Raw genomic sequence first — 26352 nt, 5'->3', positions numbered from 1 at the left:
ACCAGAGGCGGCACAGAACGTCGACTTTCCACATCCCTGACACTGGCCTTTCGTCCTTTGTACTAAGAGACCAAATTGTTTGTGTTGTGGAACTGATATCCTGTTGCTAAAATGCAAACCTAAGGCTAATATAGAGAAAATTTGACAGAGCCAACATGAAAGCTGACCAAACAACCTGCTCAATTCTTTTGCTTCGAATTGTGCCTTAGTTGATGATTGGCAGTGGGGGCGTGCAGTGCCGGCCAGTTTTCACCTTACTCACATTTGGGTTTGCACACTGCAGTGAAAAGCTGGGCACGGGAGCAAACATGAAGGACGAGTGATTCCATTTCGTGATGATGATTAATGTTCGCCTTTTCTACTGGATCACTATTGGATTGTATTCCTACATGGACACCAGTTGTTTTTACACCCAAAGGGACGTGTTTGCTTTTGTTCGAGCCCTTGTGGAAGCGAAGGGAGCAACGGTGGAGGCAGGGGCACACACGAGCGAAGTTGCCTCATGAAAAGCTGTGCGTCGATACAGGGTTGCATCCGAATTTTGGATGGTGGACCCGGGAGATCCCATCAGCAGGTGAGTCGGGCCAAGCGGCTGAAATCATTAAAAAGCAGAAAATGCAATAAAACTTGAGTTTGCCGTCGAGTTATTACGCGTTAAAGCTGATGTTTTAAGACATTATTTTTAAAAAAACAGTTTGGGAGGGAATGCAACATGTCCAATTTCTAAGTTATTTACCAACGCAAACGTTGCAAACTACCGGGGGAGAAGACCCGTGGAACCTGTTCTTGGATCCAGGTTGCACCCGGGAAGGAGAGACGTTACTACTGAATCTCCGTTTTGGTGGGAAGCTCGTACTTTTTTCGACAGCTACGCCCAAACAGGGGGAAAACACTTTAGCAGCCTCCACATACATCCTATCGGATTTGAATGAGGAAAATGTAGTACGTGTTTTCTTCTACGGCGAAAAACAGCCAAAACGCTGCCCCATTTTAATGCCTTATCCCGCATCAACACACTCCTATGTACAGGACTGATTACCACATTATGTTTAAAGGCCTTCGCTTTGAGTCAACGACTCCTCAGAGATAACACGGCGTGTCTGTAGGGGTTGGTAGCAAAATACGCCTTTTCGTGAGTGCGGTTCTTTGTTCGTGTTTTCTTTGTTACCGGTTCACCGAAATCATTACGGCGGTGTAGCATCAACTCGCTACACTAGGCTACTGCGATTTTCCTCGCTGTGTGGCCATGCGAGGAATTTGGCTATTTGTAGAGGAATTCTTCTCTTTCTCTAGGCATTAGCTCTGCAGTGGATTCATGTAAGCTTACATCACCTCGTCTTGTTATTGTGATTATATATGCTAATTATGTCAGTCAGTTGATCGAAATTGATCATTCCTTCGCAGGGCCAACAGTAACAACATGCTCGTGGCCTCTGCTGTGGTGGTTTGGGAATGGCTGAACGAGCACGGTCGGTGGCGGCCCTACAGCCCGGCCGTCTCCCATCAAATAGAGGCGGCCATTCGGAGTGGAGATATCCGTGGGGGGAGTGTGGTCCTCGGCCAGGTGGAGAGTCGCCTCTCTCCGTACATCATTGATCTCCAATCCATGCACCAGTTCAGACAAGATACAGGTAAGGCTCCATGTTAATGTGTAGGCTCAAGGTTTATGCCACAAAGCATGTCATCTTTGTTCTGTGTGCTCAGAGCACAGAATTTTTCGCAATTGGACACTGGCTGTCTCAGTGTGTATTCACACTAGCACCGTTTTTAGTCCACTAGAAACGAACCATGGTTTGTTTCCTACGCTGGTTTGAACCTTTAATGCAGGTGTGTACACACAAACGAATCCTGGTGCAGAATAAACAACTGGACCAAGACCAGCTTTTTGAGATGGCTTCGGTCTGCTTTCAAACAGATTCTGTACGGTTTGCTTCAGGTGTGAATACAAACCAGAGTCCATCTGAACCAGCTGCATGATATATGGGCCATTTTGGGCTTAACAAGCTACCGTAGGCAGGCATTATGGGAAGAAATGGCCCACAGTGAAAGTTATTCAAGATATTCATACCTGATCCACTGTCTTCTCTGTAGACATGCTGCTGCCATCATGTTGTGGGTCATGGCATGCAGAGCACATTGTCTCCTTTAGCTTAATGTACACATTCGCGGACGCTGTTCCAAAATGAGAAACAATGCCGCGAAACCTACATTAAAATGAGCTGCTCTTGACACTCGGTTTTATTTGAGCTCTGATAAGGGCACAAATATGCAGAGTTCATTTGCCAAAAGTGCAGGATGAATATGAACAGCACCCCAAAAAAAAAAATTAAATCCGCGTTTGTTCTGCTTTTCTGGTGTGAATATACCATATTCTCCGCACAATAAGGCACACCGAAAAGTCTTTCATTTTCTTAAAAGCTCACGGCGCACCTTAAAATCCGGTGCGCCTTGTGTATGGTCATTACGGTAATATGTCGACCCAAGATTGGAGACATGCGTACAATGTTATAACTTGCTGTTGGTTCAGTGAACTGTGTCGCTGCTTTATTAAATACGTTTTTGTTGCACCTCCGAAAAAAGGAGAGCTGTGGTGTTGTTTTTTTAAAACACACACTTTATTAATGGTTTTCACAGTCTCAACAAATACAGGAATGTCTTTGTCCGTCTCTGTGCCTTCTTCCATTCGACTCGAGAGGTGTTCATGACCGCCTCCGAAAAACGTAAATTAACGATTGCTTCAATGAAACTACGAAAATTGAAAATAATGCATCAAAACAGAAAATCAAGTGAGGAAATCACAAAATAAATTCTATAGCTCCACTACAGAATTTATTTTGTGATTTCCTCGATTGTGAATACAGTGAAACTCCTCTACAACGAAATCATGTTTGCAGCAAGAACATCTTCACAACAGGGCGTTTTTCACTGTTTTTTTCACTATTCACAAATTTGACCTCAGATGTAAACACACACCCACACACAAATGAATGTGTACACGCACACACAAACGTATGTGTACTCTTTATTTTTATTCCAATAGTGCATAAGTATGAGCATACACTTATTTGACACTTCATATAGTCAGTGTAGAAAGAAAAAAAGGGAAAGAAATTGCGAAATTTACGATCAGCATTCACTTTCACTTACATCAATTTCTTGGATAGTCTTTTATTTTGCTTCCTCTGTCTTTCATTTTGATCACTTTTACCCTCTCTTCCAGCGTTGGAGCTCTTCTTGTCTTAGCTGCTTGACATCCAAAGGTCCGTTTTGTACCCATTTTAGCAATGCAATGTTCTTGCTGCGTCTGAAACTAACAATAACAAATACTTCCTGGACTACTGCGCATGTGTAAACCAGTGTGGTGGTTGCTGTTGCCGTTTCCAAATGCAGCAGTAGAGGTCACTGTTGGATTAGACTTCGTTGTATTGAATCTCGTCGCGAGGCAAGAGTAGAGAAAAATATTTCGTATAACACAACAGGGTTTTTTTTCGTTGTATGGGGGGCAGGAGAATGGGAATGGTGTTAATGCGTTCAGATTTTTTCACACTAGGAGGTAATTTTGCCCATGTAAGTTTTGTTATAGAGGAGTTTCACTGTACAGTACACAACAAAGGAATAAATAAACACTTCTGAGACAGTCACGTCTCCTCCAATTTACTGACATCTAATCGTTCTGTTGCAGCTATGCTTAAGGAAATGCCAAAATAAATTCTGTTGGGAGGGGCTATAGAATTTATTTTGTGATTTTCTGTTTTGATGCATTACTGTATTTTCAATTTTCGTAGTTTCATTGAAGTAATCGTTAATTTACATTTTTTGGAGGCGGTCATGAACGCCTCTCGAGTCCAGTGGAAGAAGAGAAGGCACGGAGACAGACAAAGACGTACTTGTAGCTCCATCTAGTGGCTGCATTGTAGATTGCGCCTTATAGTCCAGTGCGTGCAATATATGATGAAAAAAAAAGACAAAATAGGCCATTCGTTGAAGGTGCGCCTCATAATCCAGATCGCCTTTTAGTGCGGAAAATATGGTACCCTTATTTACGCTCATCTGAGCTGGCTTCAGAAATTGCATGCGCGTAGACTAGATGTAACAGCTGTCGACTGAGGATTGTTTTCTTAAAGGTTAGAGGTATGTCCCAACACCAGTGATATTACTCTTGTGATGAAGAACGCCAGTCGTTGAAATACATTGCAGCAGTTGTTTAGGTTGATGATTTGGTGACGTATGCAAATGACTATGGCCAGACCAAGTGTAAATCCGCCCCAGTACCGACAATTTGCCAGTGTTAGATGAACACTAATAGGAAATAAAAACACCTGGACAAAATATAAGTGCCTTAGCGAGCTAATTGGAAGACGCAAAGAAACGGTTTGATGAGAACAGGTGAAAACAATAGATCCAAAGAACAGGATAAGACATGAACCACAAGAAAGCGAGACATAATCACACCAAATATACAGTCTAACCAAACACATGGATCATAATACATAGATTTTAATGCTTTTTCTAAAATGGTGCCATTTGGAGAATGATCTCTGTAATGGGTTAATATGAATAGTACAAGATTGTTAACCACTATGACACACCAACAGAACCTACTGAACAATGTGTAAATGAAAGCACCTCACAAATACTGTATTGTATTTTCCCACCGTCACTGATGTGCAAAATGTGTTTAAAACAATAAAATCCAGATGGCCAGTCTCTTTCCACCTGCCTCGATTTGCTTTACATTCTCTTTCTTTTCAAAATTTTATTTTCACCAAATTAGCCACCGACCCTGTATATATGGTACATATTTGCAAACAAGCAGTCAAAAAAGACACTCGGTACCCTTTTCTCATATGTGCGTTGGATTTTGTGCTGTGAGATGCAATTGAGGGAATTGTTTGACGGTTTTAGATTCCGATATGTCCATAGCTGGGAAAGAAATACCCCAGATCTAGTATGATCAAAATTCCCAATTACGGTGGTGGTTAAGAGAGGTAGCACAAAGAAATAACGCTTATGGTTCTGTGTGACACTACATGACACATACTTAATTTGAACTCTCAACAATCGCTTTGAGTGCCAGTTGAAGCCTTCCAACCAAATTGCCCGTTTTCCAAATTGCCAGGTGGGAGATGTTTTTTTAAATTTCAGTCTACTGCTAGAAAGATGGTTGGATTCATAAGTTCTGAATCATTTATCTCTGCATTTTGGAGCATCGGTGTATCAATTATCCCATCCCTTATATGTTGGTGACCGTCATGCCATTAACAAACAAAAAAAGCAAGACAGAATTATACTAGAATTGTGGCATTAGAAATAACACAAACAACTATTTTGTAATGTCCTATTATGTTGAAGTTGTAAAACGTGTAGAATCCAAAGACTTTCATTTTCTGACCTTTTCAGTTTCTCAACCTGAGCCATTGTAATACTGCATTGAATTGAATACTGCACTTGATAAAATGAATATTCTGTAAAATAGGAATATTTAAACAAAAACAATCGAAAATGATAAAAACACAGGATGTGCTATTTTAAAAAAATCCATAGGAAATAATGTAAATGAGCTTGATTTAAAGAATTTCCTGCTTCGCTTACAGTCCGGTTGGTACATGGCCATTTGTATATGTCAATGGCAACAATGAAACTTCTGCAAAGGGCACATCGGTGGTTCTTTGGTTATAGCTACTCGGTGAATAGCTAGTCGGTGAAGGCACCTTGATGCTCCTTCCCTGTACCACACTGTAAATCTGAGACAGTTGAGATTGTCGATAATGGGCTGACCTGAGAAAACCTTCCAGTTCACGGAACAAACTTTGGGGACCGAGGAGTGCTGAAATAAGACAGGAAACACTTGTGTGTTATCTGTTTTTGTGGTGTGCAACAAAAATATTGGCTGCAGAATATGCACAAATGTATACAAAAATATTCACTTGTACTCAGCACATTTTGAAACAAGCTCATATCCTCACATTTACTTCTTTTTTCTCTTTTGATCTTAGGAACTATCCGTCCAGTGAGGAGGAGTTTTTATGACCCGGCCTCAGCCCCAGGACAAGGCTGGCAGTGGGAGTGGGAAAATGATGCAGGTTCTTGGACACCGTATGACATTGAGGTGGCGATAGCCATCGACAATGCTCATAGCCGCCAGCAGCCCTGCCTTGACCTGACAACCCTCGGCTTCTGCTACCTCATTGATTTTCAGAACATGACACAGGTGTGATTGATTTTTTTTTTCAAACATACCTAAGTTGCAAACGTTTTACTTACTTGATGCCCTGGGCCAGTTGTGTCCACCTCCCTTTTTCCCGAACCATTTGGGCAGTGTGAGTGGAAATGTAATGAAAAAATGAAAATTCCCAAATGTCTGGATTTTCATCTGAATTTGTTCTATTCAACTCCGGCTCTTTACATACATCAATAAGACACAGTGGAACCCCGCTACTTGTGGGGTACAGGGACAGGGACAGCTCACAAATAGTGAAAATCTATATTTTTCCGACCATAAGGTGCACTTCAATGCCTATTTTCTAAATAGGTGTTTAACGGCTTACCTAATGCACTCCAATAGAGCAAAAAAAATGAAGCACTTTTGATTTTAATAAGTGGAGATGCCTTCTGCTGACCATGGAGAAACATTACTTTGTACAGTAACTCAAGAATTTCCCTCTGCTGACTGGAGAAAGACTCTATTATTAGCAATCTAAGGAAAAAGACAGTACAGTGGTACCTCTATTTATGAAATTAATTGCTTCTGGAAGAAATTTCTTAAGTAGACCTTTTTGTAAGTAGAGACGCATTTTCCATGTAAATTCCCTAATCCGTTCCAAGACATCCAAAATTCAGACATAAATGTTTTCTAAATTGTAAAAATGCATTCAGATATGTAACAAATAAGATAAGATATCCTTTATTTGTCCCGCAATGGGGAAATTACAATCAGAATTCAGAAAGGAAAAACGCTGGGTAGGGAGAGGGGGAAAAAAACCCACGCTCGAACTATCCTCTTCCGATGATAATTTAAGTCCAGGATAAAAAAGACCCTAGCACATGAATAAGCATTAGACAGTTACAACAAGTCACAAGACATAACATGTATAAGGGGGGGATGAATGGGAAGGGGCCGGGGGGGTAGGGTAGGGTAACCGCGACGCGGCCAAAAATGACCAGCTGCACGGTCACCGTTGCGCTCCGCATTATCGAACCACGTCACGGGGGGAAAAAGAATCGGAGCAATGAAGACGGTGATAACAAGGATGTGTATGCGCATGTGGTTGTCCAGTTGTGTATGTGTATGCGTGTACAGGTCATAGCTGCTTCGTCGAGGTCTGCTCATCATGAAGACAGTCCCGGCTTATCAGTCCATGGCCGAGAAGGAGGGGTGGTGGTGGTGGGGGCCCTAGACTCCATGCGTATTTCCATTCAGGGGAAAGGCCAGATAGCGTTGTTTGTTTTGGAGAGACGGCCGCCAACAATTCCAGACAGCCTTGAGTCCTTGGTCTGTATCTCCTCACTGGCGCCAATCATTCTGATCCGAAAATTCTTTCCGCAGCGTGGATTCCAACGTCTCCATGGTATTATCGATCGCGCGGAGTCGCTCCAAAACCGCAACAATATTGCATTTGAGCTCAGTCACCGCTTGAGTCTGAGTGTTAGACATTCGCGCCAAGCCATCCAGAGTGACCGGCAGCTTCTTCACTTCCAATAGAGCCGCTCCCGTCGGTTGAATTTTGCGATAGAACAGCAAGCTGCCAACACCAAACAGCAGCATACCTGTTATCAAAAGGCCAATAATGTAGATGTCTTCCACATCCTCCACGGACAGTACTGTCAGGCACACCGGTTTCCACTTTCTCCATGGATCCAGGGCGTATCCGGCAGCAAGTGTCCCCGGAGGGCAAGCAGGCTCCCCACTGCCCGCTCTTTTCGTCGAAAAAAATTTGTCAATTACATCGAGAGACCAGCCAACTAATTCCATGGTTAGTTCTTCGGATGAAAACACGGTAGGAGGCTAGGGAAAAAAAGTTAGACAAAGACTGCACAAAAGACTAAGTGGCGAGCAGGGAAAAAAGGTGGGAGGGCAGGGGAGCTGTGCAAAAAGCGTCCGCCTTCGTCGAGAGCCAAGCAGAAAAAAAAAAGAGCGTTGTTTTTTTATGTAATGCATAAAAAAAACAACGCTCAAAAGGACGCTCACTAACCATACAGCGGCCCAAGGCCTCAGCACTCACTGCCTCAAAACCCTTGAATCCACCCAAATCAGCCACACTGGGGCGTGGACAGCACTTGAAGTCCAATGGCAACACCTATCAAACGCTACCACATGGCCTTGCCATCTCTAAATACATGTTACAATTAGATTATTGCACAATAAATGAGAGTTGTGCATTACATAAAAAAACAAAGAAGAATAACAATGATGGTCATTTAACTTTTAACTGTGCCTTCATCATTTTTTTTTTTTGCTCTCATTAGTTCACATTCTCTCTCAGAAGTGGTTTTTGCCAGGAGTTTTGTAAAGAACTGATCCAAGGACATTTGCTTTTGTTGGTTTTTAACAATCCTTCGAAAATGCCCAAGCCAAATATCAGCATAGTGAGCGATCGGCCAAGTAGTGATCACTTTTTCTGGGTGATTCACATTGACATAAAACTATCCGAACATCTCATGGCCCGAGGGACGAATGACGAGGACGCTGCATCGACACATATTTATCTATTTACACACATAGATACATACGAGATCCCTCTTAGCCAATGGGTTGCCAGGAAGGTGCTCGGTAATAGCCAATGGCAGAGCAGCTATAAGTATGTTGCGTTCAAGAAACTCTGAGCTGCGAGTTCAGCCCACACTGCATTTTCACTTTTCGTATCTTGAAATTTCTTTCGTAACAAGAGGCAATATTTTCCTGTTGAGACGTTTCGTAACTTGAACATTTTGTATGAAGAGACGGTCGTAAGTAGAGGTACCACTGTGCTGAGAATATATATATTTTTAATCCGAGTTTGTTTTAACACCTCTGCTCTGTGAAATCTGAAGAGCTAAAATTAAAAATGAGTTTATTTGTTATACTCGTGACATAACAGATGTTCGTTAAATACTGCAGTAAAAGAAGGGGCACTGAAGAGTAGTAAAATCGAACAAGGCATGGCAGGAGTATTGCAATGTGTGTTGGAGGAGTTCGTCCAGAAAATTTACAAAAACAAAAATTGACAGAACATTTTTTTCCTGTGTACTATAGGTGAATAGACAGAGCCAAAGGTGCCGAAGGATTCAGCGACGTGCTGACACGCCCTATCCACTGGTGTCTGGGCCTCTTCCATTGCCAAAAGGAGGAAGTGGAGGTGTAGGAGGGGGATTGACAGGTGCCCTGCTAGGTGTTGGGGTATCAGGGGCCAGCATGGGAACTGGAAGCTCTGTCTACCCGAATGGGGCCATAATGACGACTGGACTGGGCCAACCTTGCTCCTGCCAGCAGTGCATGCTTGTCTTTAGTGTCAAAACCAACACTGGAGGACCAGGACGCTCACTAACCATACAGCGGCCCAAGGCTTCAGCACTCACTGCCTCAAAACCCTTGAATCCACCCAAATCAGCCACACTGGGGCGTGGACAGCACTTGAAGTCCAATGGCAACACCTATCAAACGCTACCACATGGCCTTGCCATCTCTAAAAACACCGCATCTCCAAGAAGGAACGCCCAGCTCTTTGCTCAGTCTCTAGCTGTGCTCACAACAGGGACTTCCATGCTCGGTATTTCCTCATCTTCCAGGCCTCCTCCTCCGTCACTGCCGCCCCCTCAGCCACCATCATCCAATATGACTGTGAATCCTCCGCCTGTTCCAGCCAAACAGTCTTCATCTTCAGCCAACGAATCAGTGCCAACTGCCACATTAATTACCCCGGCTAACACGGTGACCACGCCCCCGTCCCCTGTGCCATCTCCATCTCCAGCAGTAATGAAGCCACAACGTGCGCCATCGTCCGCATCCAAAGTTTGCCATGCCCCTCTACCACAGAGATCAAGCTTAGCTGGACTGAGTAGACCAGCGTTGCAAAGGATTGCCATGGCCCAGTCGAGAGCACTAATTGCGTCGGGGTAAGTGAAGGTGTATATTTCAACTCAGGAATCTTGAACTCGAGTTTAACTGAAAAGTTTGTCGGATCTAAATAACAAAAGTCCTCATCTTTGCACTTGCCGTATCTGCTTAAAACGTGCTTTCATAGGTCAAGGTCAAATTTATTTATATAGCACATTTAAAATACAATAAACACTGCCCAAAGTGCTGCACATATTAAAGATAACATAATAAAAATACATAACAAGAGAGAAAAAAATAACAATTAGAGACAAAAAGATACAAATGTCCAGCTCAGCTCGTGTTAAATGCCAGCGCAAATAAACATTTTTGAGAGTGACTTATAACACTCAATAGATGACGCAGCGCAAACACAACACATCTTTTTTTATATAGCGCTTTCACAACATGTGTGGCATCATGCATGCTGTGAGGATGACTTCTCTAACCACTGGTGAAAGGAGACTTTGATTCTCTACTCTTTGGTCTGTAACCACTTCAAACAACAAAGGCGCACATAGGAATAGTTGTTACGATTTTATGTTCAGAGGGAGCTCATTTCAAAGTTTAGGTCCTGCGACCACAAACGCTCTTGCCTCCGCTGGTTTTCAGCCTTGAACATGGACAGATTCTCTCAGAGATTTTCTTGGACAAAGTTAAAGAAATGACTCGGCACACAGGAAAATTGTCTTCAATATCGGCGGGAGCGGATCTCTGAGAGCGAAGGACGGTTTAGTTGCTCCGCGATCACACTCAGAGTCCCGCCCTTCGCGAGTTCGACATTTTATTGTAACAAATACAAAATACAAGAAAAACACTGCCCCCGATATTTGCATGCCCCTCGGTAGTGATTGGTTACCTGTTTTTTAAACATTGAACCACCAGTACGTTGGCGCCTTTTCTGTCTGGTCTACATCGAATTAACATGTTGCAGACTTTGCGGATGGCCAATGTCGCCTGGGCGCGACGGGTGTTCTCAACTCGTCTTTTGTTGTTCAACCGCTGTTCCCGAATTATTCATTCCCCTTTTGTGACCGAGTTTCGCTCTCTCCCCTGTGATCGCCCACCTGCATTGACGTGCTAATTGTGGACTTCAACAGCCCTCCGGCCAGGTGGCCGGCACCTTTGTGTACAGGCATTTGGGGGTGCTGGATACGCACCCAATCGTTTAGATGTGCCCAAATTAAATGAAACTTTAAACATGATACAATTTTGCTCATAGATTCCTCTAACAGGTTCACAAAAACTGGTCACATTTCCACAGGGCTCCTACTACAGCGTGCAAACACAACATGCTCCCGCCATCAGTTATTCTAGCTATTGTATTTGGATAAAATGTATTTTTGCTTGGTTCTAGAGTAACTATGAATACATAAGAGAAACTAAGAAAGTCCACATAATATTGAATGACTCAAACGGACACGAACGATCGGGTTGGAAGGCAGTCTCAGAGTGCCTAATCTGTAGCGGTGATCTGTGATCGCCTTGGTCAACTTTACATCATCCAGACGTGAAGGTCTGCTTGCAATTCCTTTTAAGGTACTTTGTACACTTCGATCTTCTGCCTGGACTTCAGCAAGTCAGTTTTTGCTTCTGCGATGTCCAAGTCTGTGCCCCTCTCACATGCTGAATTGAAAGTGAATGAGAGGAGCTGCAAAGCTAGTCCGCTATGTTGATACCCATAAGGGTGCAAAAGGTCCATTTCACTTTGTGCACATTTTCCAAAATACCAAAAGAAAGGAAAATCTATCCACGCACACAGGTATGCTGGTCTGCACATTATGCTAGAAATGTGCTGGACATAATAGACAAAATAGAGCCCCAAGTCTTTTACTCTTTGAATATCACCCCTTTTCCCCCTCAATCCCTCACATTTTACTGAATTTTGACTGATTTGCCAGGCCCACAGAATTTTCTGTTCTATGGCTGTATATACATGCAACCTGTCAAAAGAAAGGTGAGACTCTCTTCTTTGAGCAGAAAAAAAAGTTTGTTTCTATCTTTCTCCGTTGGTTGGCAATCAGCATTAGAAAACTGCTAAGTTTTATGGAGAAGGCCGATTTTCTGCAGAAATCCAGAGAAAATGAGCTTTTTGTAAAAGCATCATTTCAAGTTTTACACTATTTTTTGCTTTTGTGACAGCTCAAATACCTCAATAATGTGTTCCTCCTACGAAAGAACATTACAAATAATGTTTTTGTAGCAAAATAATTTATTTGCACACAACAAAACTATTGAACTATGAACAAAAGTGCAAATTGAACAATGAACGAAAGTGCAGCAGTGGAGAGGATGGTTTTTGGCTTCCATCCAGTTTGTCACCACATCGATTCATTCCACCACGTCCAGATGCACGACCTATAAATTATAGAAACATAAAAAGTTGCAAATATATCTTGCTGCAAAGTGAGGTACAATAATTTTATTTACCTTTCTTTCCACCACCAAAGCAAGGAGTCGTCATCTTTTGGCTTCTGGTTGGACAATCTGTAATTTATAGAAGTATGTACAATTACCACACTTTTATTTTTCTATTTCTTTATTGTTGCTTTCCACTTACATTTCAACATCTCTCACACACACATACATGCTCGCACACTGCTATTTATTTATTTACACCATTCATTCCACGTTGCTCAGCATCCAATTTGAAATGAAATGGAATGGAATATGAATTAGGTTAGGCAGAATTAATTAGGTTAGGTTTTAGCAGAGCTGAGCGGACCAAATGTGTCCTGTTTTTTTTTGTTTAGTTTTTTTAAAACCTATGGCGACACGCAAGTCAGCACATTTACGGCGCATATTTTCATCCACATCTACGAGACTCATCAACCGTATATAAATGATTAGTGTTACTGGCAACTTTAGAGTATAGCGGGGAATGTCGCGGTGCATAAAAGTGACTGATGAGGCATAAGAAGTGATGAAGTTTTGAATGGGAACTTGCAAGCTAGTCAGCACTTACATCCTCGTTCCAGCGGCTCTGGCGAGGACTCTCAGCTGCTTTCCGTTATGTCCGAAGGCACGTATTTGTCCGACATATCGGGATCCAAATCGCTCTCCAATTCATCGTTTTCGCCGTCGTCATTACGAGACGATTCCAGCGAATCGCTGACGTGTGCCCGGCGTCGGCCATGCGAAGCAATGCAGCCTCTTTGCCGTCATCGCTGGAAGTCGCCGGGGAGACGATTTGTGGGCGATGTGGGGCATCGGGAGGCACAAAATGCTCTGCCAAGCGATGATCGCTGACGTGGAGCATGTTCATCTTCATCAGATGAACTCGAAACTCGGCGTGAGCTATGCGGGCTGCGTGTAGCACGCCATGTTTGTGCAGGCCGACGTTCGTTTGACGGGTGCCGCTTTCGATTACGTGACCGAAGCGTCATTTTCTCTTCCACACAAACACCATCTCCTTTGTTGTTTTGTTTCGAGGACGCTTTTATACCGAAAAAAAACAATCATTTTTAGTTAATTGTTTCCTTTTCTCCATCGTTGCTAGTTGCTAATGTTCCAATCCACTATCCACATACGCCCCTCCTCCACTATACGCCCTTTCTACTACTTCTGCGGCATAATCCTGGTGGATTTTCGCACCACTGCCACCCGATGGCCATGTTTTTGCTATTTAACATTGCCGTCAAGCCTAATCCTTTAGTGAGAAGTTGCATCAGACTCTCTTGCACCCTCCCCCATGAAAAAACGTGATTGACGTATTAAGACGTCATGGGGAGGGAGTGGCTATGCGCTAAATGAGAACTTCAAATTTCAAGTCAGGTGTCAAGCTTTTTAGTTTTTGTCAAGTTACAAGTCATCAAAACAGTGGTTCCACTCAACTCTAGTCGAAGTCGCAATAACTTAGGTCCACGTCTCTGTGAAACACCATCAAATGTCTTTTTCGAACCAAGGCACATTTCTTACATCAATAAAATCCCGCGGCACACCACTACCTGAAAATGTGAAAAAAGCTTATTTAAACAATTGTTATATTGTAACTATAAGCGTTTTTTTAAACATTGAAAATTAACGCAATATTTCGTTTCGTTTGTTTATTGAACATAAAACATATACAGTAATAATTTGACAGAAAGTAAGGTAAGTAAAATAGTAAAAAGGAAAGACATCATTCAACACAATTATTATGTTCAAGGGAGTAGGAAGAAGTAAAAAACGTATCTAGTCCTACCCCGCAATATTATGACACATTGAATAGGAATCAAATCAACATCAATCCAATATTTGGTGCATTCGTTTTAATGGCAAGTAAAATATAGTCAATTAGAACTTTCACTTCTCAGGGTCGGATTTTTTCTGTGTGACAGCCGGTTCTTTTTCTCCCAGTCGTTTGCGCTCTCCTGCAATATTGTACCAATCTCTTTTCCCATCTTGAGTCTTTGTACAATTCCAACATCATTCAAATAACTTTTCTGCTGAATGTGTCGCTTGAGTTAGTTCAGCTTCTATTTAGTCCGTATTTTTCCATCGGAAAATTTGCTTCCAGCTTAAGCCTTAAGCTTTGCTACTTATTTTGGTTTGGGGGAGTCAACGTATCACGTTCACTGCCCGGTCGTTTCGCCTTGATAAAGGATTAGCATTAGCGTCACTTATCGCTGCTGCATTGTTATTGTTATGGAGGAGAGAACTTGCGCAAGTGCTGTCAATGCCGTGATTGGCTGCATGGCGTCATTGCATCGTATCGTGTGATTGGCTGGACACCTTTCACTCACGAATTACACAGCAATTTGATACAGAAAAAAGTAACGTATATAATTCATTTGCGGTGCGTTCACTGCGCTGGGTAAGTTTTCTGGTGCGCTGAGTGTGTGCGACCAGTTTCGTAGCTCAGAGGGAACATTGGTGCCGTTGCATCTCCAATAAACGTAAATCTAAATAAAAGATACCTTTCATTGTATTGCCTCGCGTCGGAAACTTTGCTTGTCTCGAAGCATAAGGCAATTTCCTAGCTGCTGCTGCTCCCTACCGGTATGGAAGAGTACTTCATGATTACTCTTCCAGGCGATCGACCGCACAGGCATACATATTGTATAATTTCCCACGGCACACATGACAATATTTCGCGGCACACTGGTGGTTTGAAAAACACTGCTTTAACCAATGCTGAACAGAAACCACCCAGCTGAAAAACTCCAGTTTTCATGAGTTGAACAGAATTTACCAATGTTTTCATATATACTTAAGATTGTTCTTTTTTTCCAGCATCGGGATGAAGTTACAGTTCTGGTGCATCATAAAAAACATTTGCAAATGAATTTACCATGAAAATAGAACGATCTGGAAAGTCAAACTAAGTATGAGCAAATGGCATCACAACTACACAGTCCAAAGAGAACTGATTTTGAGAATGCATATTAATCGAACTGAACAGAGTTTTTGGGATCTGACAAGAAAAAGAAAAACAAGTAAATTGATAATACCATAGAAATAGAAAACATAATTAAATCTGTCACACCCATTATATTTGCTTCTCTGATCAATGATTGGACTCACGTGACCTCAAAAGTGAGGGTTTCTCCGGCCTGAGACACAGGCCAGTGTTGAAATAGCAAACGCATAGGAAGAATCCTACTATTTAATTGTAAAAAGGCAGCAAAAATCATCTGAAGAATTGCTGTTTGCAACTTTTGTCTTGTCTAGTGGTGAGTGATGTCATGTCGCACAGTACATCTTTGTTTTTATGAGAAAAATCCCACGTGTTGATTGAACACCAAGCTAACGGAGGCAAGTGTGCGCACAATGGACAAAGGTGAACACAGTCATAGTATTGAATACAGATTATTAAAAGGACAGAGTCAAATCATATTGATTTGTCTTGCCCTAAATCACAAGAGACCCTCAAAGGGTTTCACAAGCCCACAGTTGACAAATATTAATGACATCCCCTGATCTTAAACTCCACCGGAGGGGAAGTAGAAACTCCAAAAGAAAGAATGTTTTTAAAATAACAAAGGGTTGGTGTTAATAATCATTTTAACCATATAACCACATGGTTTTGAAATGTTGTGTGTGTGTGTGTGTGTGTGTGTGTGTGTGTGTGTGTGTGTGTGTGTGTGTGTGTGTGTGTGTAGTCCTGTCCTTGAAACTTTTGCTTTCTTTACCCTGTGGTTCTCTCCCTCCTCCTGTCTCTTCACTTCCCGGCAGTCTGGGCCCCTCAAAGCCTCATTGTTGGTCTCCACAGTAACCTTTGTTGGAGTACACAAGCCTGGGCCACATTAGCAGCACAATACTGAGTCTCTGCTACTTTTTCCCCTTCCATCCCCCCCTCTCCGTTTTGTCCCACGAATTCTTATGATTTTTTATTTTTTACATTGTATTGTCTTATCTACTGCCACCCACTGCTATAATTTTCACTCATCTGTGTTTTTTTTCTCTGCTTTTATCCGTTTAATGACGTTTTCAATGCTAGAGCTATACAATCGTTACTTTCACACTTGGCTTTTCAGTCTTGGTGACACATGGATGTAGTGGGGTGGGGGTCGTGTGGTGGAATGGCCGAGCGGTGCTCTGTGAATTATCATAATGAGGATGTCTTTCTGATATATGGGGTAGACACTATTGTCTACACCCCCCTCCCTTACAATTGTGCAAAGGGGATGAATATACATATGAAGCCATGTGGGCTTGTGCGTGTGCATCTTAGAACTAATCTCAGACAGCACCCAAGACCACAGCTCACGGGTGGATGGGGTGAGAGGTTTAAAACAAAGAAACGAGTCCACAAACACTCAAACAGATCACATGATACAAATCAGAACAGAAAGATATTGCATTCACACACCATTTATTGCGCTCATGGCCACATTGCCCTTTTCTCTCCCGCAGTAAGCGTAAATATTGACAGTCCTCACAGGAGATGAAGTGAGGAATGTGTGCTTTCCCTGCAATTCATCATTCTGGGAAGCAAACAAAAGCAATGAATGAGTGTGAGAAAGGACTATTTTGTTTGGACTCTGATGCATGCAGACTAGCTGCAAATATACCTCTGAGAAGTGCCTTGATTTTAATTTCCGACCACATTTGCTCAGAATCCAGCGTTGAACCATAGTTAGCTAGTTGCCTGTTGGTCCACCTTACCATTTACTATTTCATTTGAGTCACTGAGTGTAGTGGTTCACTCGCCGCACATATGTGCAAACATGGGTTCAGTTCCCACTTGGTGATTGTGTGAATTGTTTGTCATTCTGATTGACTGGCGACCAGTCCAGGTTGTAAACTCCAGCTTTCTGCGACCCTAAACAAGATAAGCAGAATAGAAAATGGATGGATGGATGGCATTTTGTTTGTCTTGCAAATAAAATAAATTATCCTCGAACTTGAATATAATTTCTCTCGTGACTGCAAGATCCACAAACAAATGTCATACAAGCTCTGTTGGTACCGTGTGGTGGAAAATTAAGTTCTCAAATGAAACATGAAATTACTTGTATGTATTCAAACTGATATATATTTGAATCCAAAATCAGAGGAGCAGAGGTGGAGTTAAAGCTCATAAATGTAGTCAAAAGAATCTGTTGACTCTTTGTGCATGTGTGAGAGCGATGTTCAGTAGGGTGTTATTGTCTGGCATCTCCGTCAGTCCAACTGATGTCCATCTGGGCCGGAGGGAATAAAGAAGAGTGTAGGGCATTGGGATTGTGGGAGCGTGACAGACAAAGCTGAGGTAGTATGTGGGTTTTGACAAAAGGTCAAGAGACTCAAGCTCCTTTCTGTCCCATCCCCCTACAGCAAGAAGATGATTTTTTTTTTACATTGCTGTAGTGCTTCTCACTCAGTGTTGCTTTCTTTTTTTTTTTTTTTTTGCAGCTGTAATTACCCTTACAAAACATCTAAAGACACACTTTATTTTTGCGTGTTGTCAACAGATCTCAAAAAAGCATGGCCAAGGAACAAACGTTTCATTTTGCTGTTATTTATATTTAGATATGGACGTTTGACAATTTACCGATTATTGTATTTTTTTTCATTTTAGAAAATCTAATAAATGCTATTAATATTATTCTTAAAGGATTGGGAGAATCTCTGTGAATGGTCTGAAGTCCTATTTCGATCCGATTGTTGTCTTGAGCAATCATCTGTGAATGTGCACACAGAGTTCAGTAGAGAATTATGTTTTTAGCGCTGTTTATCCATCTTTGCTCTCAGTTCTAAGCCCAATTCCAATGAAGTTGGGATGGTGTGATGAATAAAATCAGAATTACAGAGTTAAAATAATTTGCAAATCATGTTCAAACTATAATTCATTCAATGCATGACAAAGACAATTTTTAAACTGATAAACTGTATTGTCTTTAGCAAATAATCATCAACTTAGAATGTTATGGCCGCGACAGACTGAGAAAGGTGAGGAATGCTCATCAAACACCTGCTTGGAACATCCCAGTGGTGACCAGGCTAACTGGGAACAGCTTGTTGCAATGATTGGGTATAAAAGGAGCTTGCCTGAATTCCTCCATCATTTTCCTGTCTCAATGAAACTATATTAGACTTGTCGAAGAATGTTTATAAATGGCCTACATTGGTGGCAGCTTTGGGATTTGTGCCCTGGCATTTCTCTTTGAGCAAACACACTCAGGAACATGTACTCTTTTTAAGCAAACCTGCTGGCCCTGTTTATTCGGCACGATTCCAGGTGAATACTGCCTTGTACTTCCTGTCATTCCCGGTGCAAGTCAAGTGCTTTGTGTGCATGGGTGGAGATTTCTTTCTTTTGGCATTTTGCTCGATTTTGCACAGGTAGACTTGAGTGTAACAGGGCGTTTGCGCCTTTGTGCCCTGTCGTAGGATGAAACAGCGTTTTCCTGGCCAATCATAGGCTTCCCTCATTTGCATTAAAATGAGCGTGTTCGGAGTGCATGCCAGCTCGGCATTGATGAAACAGAAATAGACTCTCTGTAGTCCGTGCATGACTTGGCACGTAAACTGCATGATCTCTCCTTGCGGATGATGTAGTTGGCCACGCATGCGACAAGTGCAATGAGGGACCGCCCGTTGGTGAATATAGTTGTGCCATGCAGTCAGGGCAGTACTATTAAGATGGTAATGAACAAAATTCATGAATGAACTGATTTCATAGTGAACTGATTGCAAGAGTGATTCAAAAGTATTATCCCACGCTGGTGTCATTTTTAAAAAAGAAATGGATGACATCCAGCAACATCGCTAAATCGTTGATTGACCGCAGAAGTAACACAGAGTGAGGCATAGCTTGTCTACCAAATGACAAACCCTCTTGACTTGTCGCGGCCCGAAAATAGAGATGCGCCTGTTTTTTAGGCCAGACTTTCGCTTACCAAATTAGCAGGTGCGTCGGGGGGGGCGGCAGCTTCTTGCGCCGGAATACCCAGTGACGCACATCGCAGTCCCCAACACACGTGACCAAACTTGCACAACCAGCCCAGCATCAAGGTACTGAAATGATACTCAAAGATGCCAAGTGGCGCCACACAATATCGCATTATCGATATTATTGCGATATTTAACATGTCCCTTAAGAAATGACATGTGCATGATCTAATGAAAGAAATGTTTGTTTTTTTCGTACGGAAAATTATGAACGTATTCTTATCTAATTACCGTATTTTCACGACCATTCGACGCACCGTATGGTTGGGCGCAGTCTCATTAATGGGTGCTATTTCTGTATTTTACACATAGACAAAACGCACTGTATTATTGGGCGCGATTTTAAAGTGGTAAAACATACGCCAGCTTAAACATACGGCATGCATGCGCGCACGCTAAAAACACGTTAGCTTGTAGCATACGGTAGCATGCCAAGACATACAGATACAAGCTAAAAACACGTTTTTAAAAAGGCAACGAAGCAAAACGGAGTTCCGTTGTATTTTATTTAGCCATCGTACAATGTACTCACGTTTTTCGATCAATCATCACCCAGAAATCCATCAAAGTCCTCATCCTCTGCATCAGAATTGAACAATTGTGCAAGTACCGGTAATCCATCAAAAACGCCGTGTTCCCTCTCGTTGTCAGTCACTCTCATTGCCATGTGGCTCCACAGAAATGATGCCGGCTTTGCCAAAAACTCGAACAACAGTGCAAGCAGACACGTTCGTCCAAGCAGCCACAATCCATTCGCAAATTGTGGCGTAACTCGCCCGGCGCTGCCTCTCACTCTTTGTAAAGTTGTGTTTGCCATCGATCATTCATTGTTCCCATGCCGCTCGCAACTTTACTTTGAACGCCCGGTTGATGCCGATGTCCAGCGGTTGGAGTTCTTTAGTCAAGCCTCCGGTAATAACGGCAAGCTCAGAGTTCATTTGCTTGACTTGGTTTTTCACCGCTGCTGTGAGATGGGCACGCATGCCAAAAGCATAACCGATGGCTTGAAGTTTGAACTGAGCTTCGTAGGCGTGTCTCTTTGTAGAATTTATTTTCGGGGGTTCTTAGAAACCAAAACCGAAGTTGTTTTGCAACAATGCACATAGCCACACTCTATACAGGTGTTGGTACCTGCTTGTAGCGTCGCTTTAGCGTCCACTTACACGCCCACCCTTCACTCATTGGCGGCCTGCTTCCCCGCATGCCTGTCACTCACGTCTGCCTTTTCTCTCTCTTTCTCTCCATATATGTATATTTACACGCCCACCCTTCACTGATTGGCCGACTTCTTTGCCGCATGCCTGTCCACAGTCACTTCCGCCTTTTCTCTATATAAACAGCGTGTCGGCTGTCAGTCAGGTTTTGGAACTCAGCGCATAGACAAGACGCTCCGCATCATAAGGCGTCCTGTCCATTTTGGAGAAAATTTGAGACTTTTAATGGCGCCTTATAGTCGTGAAAATACGGTAATCTCCCCTCCTTCACTGCTATTCACACGACCCACCATGCGACACCGTTCCAACTCCCAAACGACGATATTTTACTCTTAACCCATTTAATCCCAAAATTTTCCCAGACATTTAAAAGTCAAGGTGTCATTGGTAGCCCTTTTAACTAATCAGTAATAAAAAATTTTAGAGCCCTGTAAATTAAATCTTTGTTGTCCTTCACAAATGTGACCAGTGGGATAAAATGGGTTAATATCACCCGGGTTACAATGCCGATTGCAGACACATCAGCTCAGCGTTCGTGTCCCTTCACTTTGTGGTCCCAGTCTTACGAGATTATCCAACGCTCCTTTTAAAGTGGCAGTGCCCCATTTATTAAACGAGGCAGCATTCACTACAACAGTCATAGTATTGTTCACCTGGTTACATACGCCAAAAGAAAACCTCCCGAAAGACATTGTCTTGAAAGTTGACACAAAAGCATGGCTGGTAGAAAGCCTAATGAAGGAATAGTTGACAGAGTGTTACGGCAGGGAATGGCGCCTTTTATTTTTTTAAACCGGCCATGTGAGTGCTCGTTTACTGCCGTTATGCTGTCGCGTTACAGGCAAAGAAAAGTTAAGGTGTGTTATTAACTCATTGAATACCACCCCTTTTCACCGGACCAACCCCCTCAATCCCTCACATTTTACTGAATTTCGACTGATTTGCAAGGCCAACAGAATTTTCTGTTCTATGGCTATATATACATGCAACCTGTCAAAAGAAAGGTGAGACTCTCTTCTTTCAGCAGAAAAAAAGTTTGTTTCTATCTTTCTCCGTTCGTTGGCAATCAGCATTAGAAAACTGCTAAGTTTTATGCAAAAGGCCGATTTTCTGCAGAAATCCAGAGAAAATGAGCTTTTTGTAAAAGCATGCATTTCAAGCATCATTTCAAGTTTTACACTATTTTTTGCTTTTGTGGTAGCTCAAATACCTCAATAATGTGTTCCTCCTACAAAAGAACATTACAAATAATGTTTTTGTAGCAAAATAATTTATTTGCACACAACAAAACAATTCAACTATGAAAAAAAGTGCAGCTGTGGAGAAGATGGTTTTTGGCTTCCATCCAGTTTGTCAACATCGATTCATCCCACCACGTCCAGATGCACGACCTATAAATTATAGAAACATAAAAAGTTGCAAATATATCTTGCTGCAGAGTGAGGTACAATTATTTTTATTTACCTTTCTTTCCACCACCAAAGCGAGGAGTCGTCATCTTTTGGCTTCTGGTTGGACAATCTGTAATGTATAGAAGTATGTACAATTACCACACTTTTATTTTTCTATTTTTTTATTGTTGCTTTCCACTTACATTTCAACATCTCACACACACACACACACATACATGCTCGCACACTGCTATTTACACTATTCATTCCACGTTGCTCAGCATCCAATTTGAAATGAAATGGAATATGAATTTAACACTAGTGGTTTTAGCAGACCTGAGCGGACCAAATGTGTCCTGTTTTTTTTTTGTTTGTTTTTTGAAAATCTATGGCAACATGCAAGTCAGCGCATATTTTCATCCACATCTACGAGACGCATCAACCGTACATAAAAGATGAGTGTTACTGGCAACTTCATAGAATAGCGGGGAATGTAGCGGTACATAAAAGTGACTGAGGAGGCATAAGAAGTGATGAAGTTTTGAATGGGAACTTGCAAGCTAGTCAGCTGTTACCTCCTCGTTCCAGCGGCTCTGGCGAGGACTCGGCTGCTTTCCGTTATGTCCGAAGGCACATATTCGTCCGACAGATCGGGATCCAAATCGCTCTCCAATTCATCGTTTTCGCCGTCGTCTACGAGACGATTCCAACGAATCGCTGACGTGTGCCCGGCGTCGGCCATGCGAAGCAATGCAGCCTCTTTGCCGTCATCGCTGGAAGTCGCCGGGGAGACGATTTGTGGGCGATGTGGGGCATCGGGAGGCACAAAATGCTCTGCCAAGCGATGATCGCTGACGTGGAGCAAGTTCATCTTCATCAGATGAACTCGAAACTCGGCGTGGGCTATGCGGGCTGCGTGTAGCATGCCATGTTTGTGCAGGCCGACGTTCGTTTGACGGGTGCTGCTTTCGATTAGTGACCGAAGCGTCATTTTATCTTCCACACAAACACCATCTCCTTGGTTGTTTTGTTTCGAGGACGCTTTTATACCGAAAAAAAATCATTTTTAGTTAGTTATTTCCTTTTCTCCATCGTTGCTAGTTGCTCATGTTCCTATCCACATACGCCCCTCCTTCACTATACGCCCTTTCTACTACTTCTGCTGCGTGATCCTGGTTGATTTTTGCACCACTGCCACCTGATGGCCATTTTTTTGCTATTTAAGATTGCCGTCAAGCCTATTCCTGTGGTGAGAAGTTGCATCGGACTCTCGCACCCTCCCCCATGAAAACACGTGATTGACGTATTAATACGTCATGGGGAGGGAACGGCTATGCGCTAATTGATGTATTTATACGTCAAAGGGTGTAAATGAGTTAAATGTTGAAACCTCTTTCTGTGCGTATACACGACTTGTGTGTGTACAAAATGTTTTTTCCTTTAAAAATGTAGTGGGCGTGGCTTATAATCAGGTGCGCTCTATAGTCCGGAAATTACGGTACACAAAATCTCACAATTTCCTTGAAACTCTTGGCAAGCTTCCAAAAGCAAGAAACCAGGTGTTACCTGTTGGTGCTGATCTACAAATGCTCTCTTCTTACAGCCACGTGGTCTGAATGGCCACATTATATATAATAGTGATTAGTCTACTACGGTTATAAATTTAACTTTTTGAAATAACAGCCAATTATGCCCAATTTTATTGGTATGATGTTATTCATGGTTGGGGCTGGGGTTTGCAATGCTGTAGCACTGCACCACGTAATACCGATAGTTGAAACATTTTGGTCATAACTTGAGACTATAAATACAGTATTTTCAATTATGTGGAACAAATCCTCTGATCAAAGTCTGTAAATGTGATTTGTCACTGAGAGGTGAGGTGATTGGCTTTGTGACGATGCAGGTAATCCTCCAAAGAAAGGCTGTATGACGTCCATCTCTGAGCAGATGAGAAGTCTGTGGATTAGCTTTGAAAAATACACGCACACAGAGCCCTCCTTGATAATTCCTAGGCTCACCAACCATACCGTGTCACTGTGTTGTCAGACACAGTGATACAAATAGAGCAAAATGGGACGACAAAGACGGACGGAAGACGGCATTGTGCTAGATGTGTTTTTTTTCAAAGCCCCAATTTCATTTTGGATGCTGTTTTCCCCCTCGAGATACTATCATTAGTTTTTCGTACTTGCGGGACCAACAGTTGTTGTTCTTGTGAGGTTGTAGAGTCAAAATGACAGTCATCTGTTTTTCAAAGTGAGGATCTTAATTTCTTGAAAATATTATTGAAAAGGTTGCCACAAAGATACATGGTAAGTCACTGGAAACAACTGTAAACAATGTCTGCCTCTTTTTGCAGTGTTCCTACTGTGCCCGTGAAGAATCTCAACGGATCGAGCCCTGTTCACCCTGCACTGGCAGGTGAGCTCTTACCACATACACATGCTGCGGCATTTGGCCGTTCTCATCAAAAATAATAGTACTGTATATGACAATCAATCAACAACCTTTTTCAACTCAATTCATTCAATTGCCTTGTATTTCAGGGATCACGGGCATTCTGATGAGTGCTGCTGCTCTGCCCGTGTGTCTTACAAGACCTCCGAAACTTGTACTACACCCTCCGCCTGTCAGCAAGAGTGACATCAAACCAGTGCCAGGCTTTGGCCACTGCTGCAGAAAGACAACCAAGAAGCAGGCTCGTAAGGGTAAGCACTGTGTTCAAAGTAAACCGGGGATATGCTCACAACAAACACATGTGGATTCATCCAGTCCCTGTGCTTTAATATTTATCTCATCAATTGTACTTTAATCTTATCGGCAGGTAAGACTCCAGAAGATGTGGTTAAGAAGTACCTGCAAAAAGTCAAGAGTCCACCAGATGAGGTTAGACCGGCTTTGCTTTCAGAACACATTCATGAAAAGATCGGGGAAGGGTGAGTTTTTAATTTCTTCTCTCTTCATGACTGCTCTACCAGGATTGTACCATATGTATGGAGCCTTTAGGGGGTCCTTCTGGATACAAAGGTCCAGGGGTGGGACCTGTTTCCAGAGCAGAATCTGTTGGACGACTCGCGCAATGTGGACACCTGTATCATTTCCAGTGTCTGGTGGCCATGTATAATAATGGCAACAAGGATGGCAGGTGGGTCAGAAAATAGGGAAGAAAACAGACTCCGAAGCTGGATTTTCACTGCAGGTCCAATTGCACAGTTACGATTTAATGCCCATACGTGACACACATACTTTGACTCTTTTTTACATTCAGGGAGCAAATAAAGCAATGCACATACACAGATGCCCAAAGTACATGTAAATAACTCCACAAGTGACAACTCTGAGCAGAAACAATACAATAACAAATGAAGACCATAATACTCGTTTATTTTCAGTTTTGTTGCCCTGGACTGGACTGCCTCCCCGCTCCTCCATTGAAATCAATTCCATCAAAGTCCGTAAATATACCAAATGTCTTCCTTTTGTACCAGCCTTCAGTGTCCCACCTGTAAAACTATCTATGGTGTAAAGACTGGAAACCAACCAGCAGGGAAGATGGAGTACCACATCATCCCTCACTCACTACCGGGGCATCCCGACTGCAAAAGCATCCGCATAATCTATAACATCCCACCAGGCATCCAGGTATTTGAAAAGAAGTTAGCACCCCTATGTGTTAGTTTGAATTACATTGATATTTTTGGAACAATGATGTTGATCTTTGTGGGATTTCATCTCCTCGCGTTTAATCAGGGTCCAGAGCATCCAAATCCAGGGAAGCCCTTCACAGCCAGAGGCTTCCCAAGACACTGCTACCTCCCAGACAGTGACAAGGGACGCAAGGTAAACGTCCTTCACCCTACTGTAACTGCTGCTTCCACACACGACTTTGTCGGAACACCTTTTGCTGTTCTATCATGATTGTGCCTCACAGCATGAATCAAGGACGGTTAAAGGTGTGACCGGAAGTATTTGGTGTGTTCGACCTGATATGTCTTGTCTTGTCCTTTACTAATATTCCTGTCGTAGTAATGGCTAGGCATCCATCTACTCTCCGGAGTTTGGCAATTTTCCTGCGCATGATTTATAGTGTCATCCTATCCTTTATTTATAAGGCCATTTGTTACCAGGTATTGAGACTGCTCCTGGTAGCATGGGACCGCAGGTTGATCTTTTCAGTTGGGACTTCAAGCACTACGGGAGAATCTGACACGGTTATATGGAATGAGGTACATTCTTGAGATCGTCGATTCATTGCTGAAATATACTAGAGCAGTCATATCTGATTCCAGTGAATAAATTGTCCCTTTTTTTCTTT

The 26352-nt window shown here is 42.5% G+C and overlaps 1 protein-coding gene across 2 annotated transcripts in view; it reads left to right on the top strand.

The window, feature by feature from the left end:
* Nucleotides 1-21: 21 nt before the first annotated feature.
* The window catches only part of LOC147200740 (E3 ubiquitin-protein ligase DTX4-like), a 28538-nt gene continuing 2207 nt past the window's right edge, over nucleotides 22-26352 (top strand). The window contains exons 1-11 of one of the 2 annotated variants that reach the window (XM_086119727.1): nucleotides 22-574; nucleotides 1405-1631; nucleotides 5997-6211; nucleotides 9233-10092; nucleotides 24397-24458; nucleotides 24584-24745; nucleotides 24862-24923; nucleotides 25016-25182; nucleotides 25526-25679; nucleotides 25788-25877; nucleotides 26165-26263. In XM_086119727.1, coding sequence (XP_085975853.1) covers nucleotides 546-574; nucleotides 1405-1631; nucleotides 5997-6211; nucleotides 9233-10092; nucleotides 24397-24458; nucleotides 24584-24745; nucleotides 24862-24923; nucleotides 25016-25182; nucleotides 25526-25679; nucleotides 25788-25877; nucleotides 26165-26263 — 2127 coding nt within the window. In that variant the 5' untranslated portion in view covers nucleotides 22-545. Of the gene's footprint in view, nucleotides 575-830; nucleotides 1318-1404; nucleotides 1632-5996; nucleotides 6212-9232; nucleotides 10093-24396; nucleotides 24459-24583; nucleotides 24746-24861; nucleotides 24924-25015; nucleotides 25183-25525; nucleotides 25680-25787; nucleotides 25878-26164; nucleotides 26264-26352 lie in introns of those variants that run through there. The other variant, XM_086119728.1, reaches the window with a different exon arrangement.

This window comes from Hippocampus guttulatus, chromosome 9 (genome assembly GCF_054856545.1).
Source record: "Hippocampus guttulatus isolate MCC_2025c chromosome 9, RoL_Hgut_1.0, whole genome shotgun sequence".
Classification (NCBI taxonomy): Eukaryota; Metazoa; Chordata; class Actinopteri; order Syngnathiformes; family Syngnathidae; genus Hippocampus; species Hippocampus guttulatus.
The sequence above is the reverse complement of the archived record's forward strand: the minus strand, read 5'-3'. Positions and strand labels throughout refer to the sequence as shown.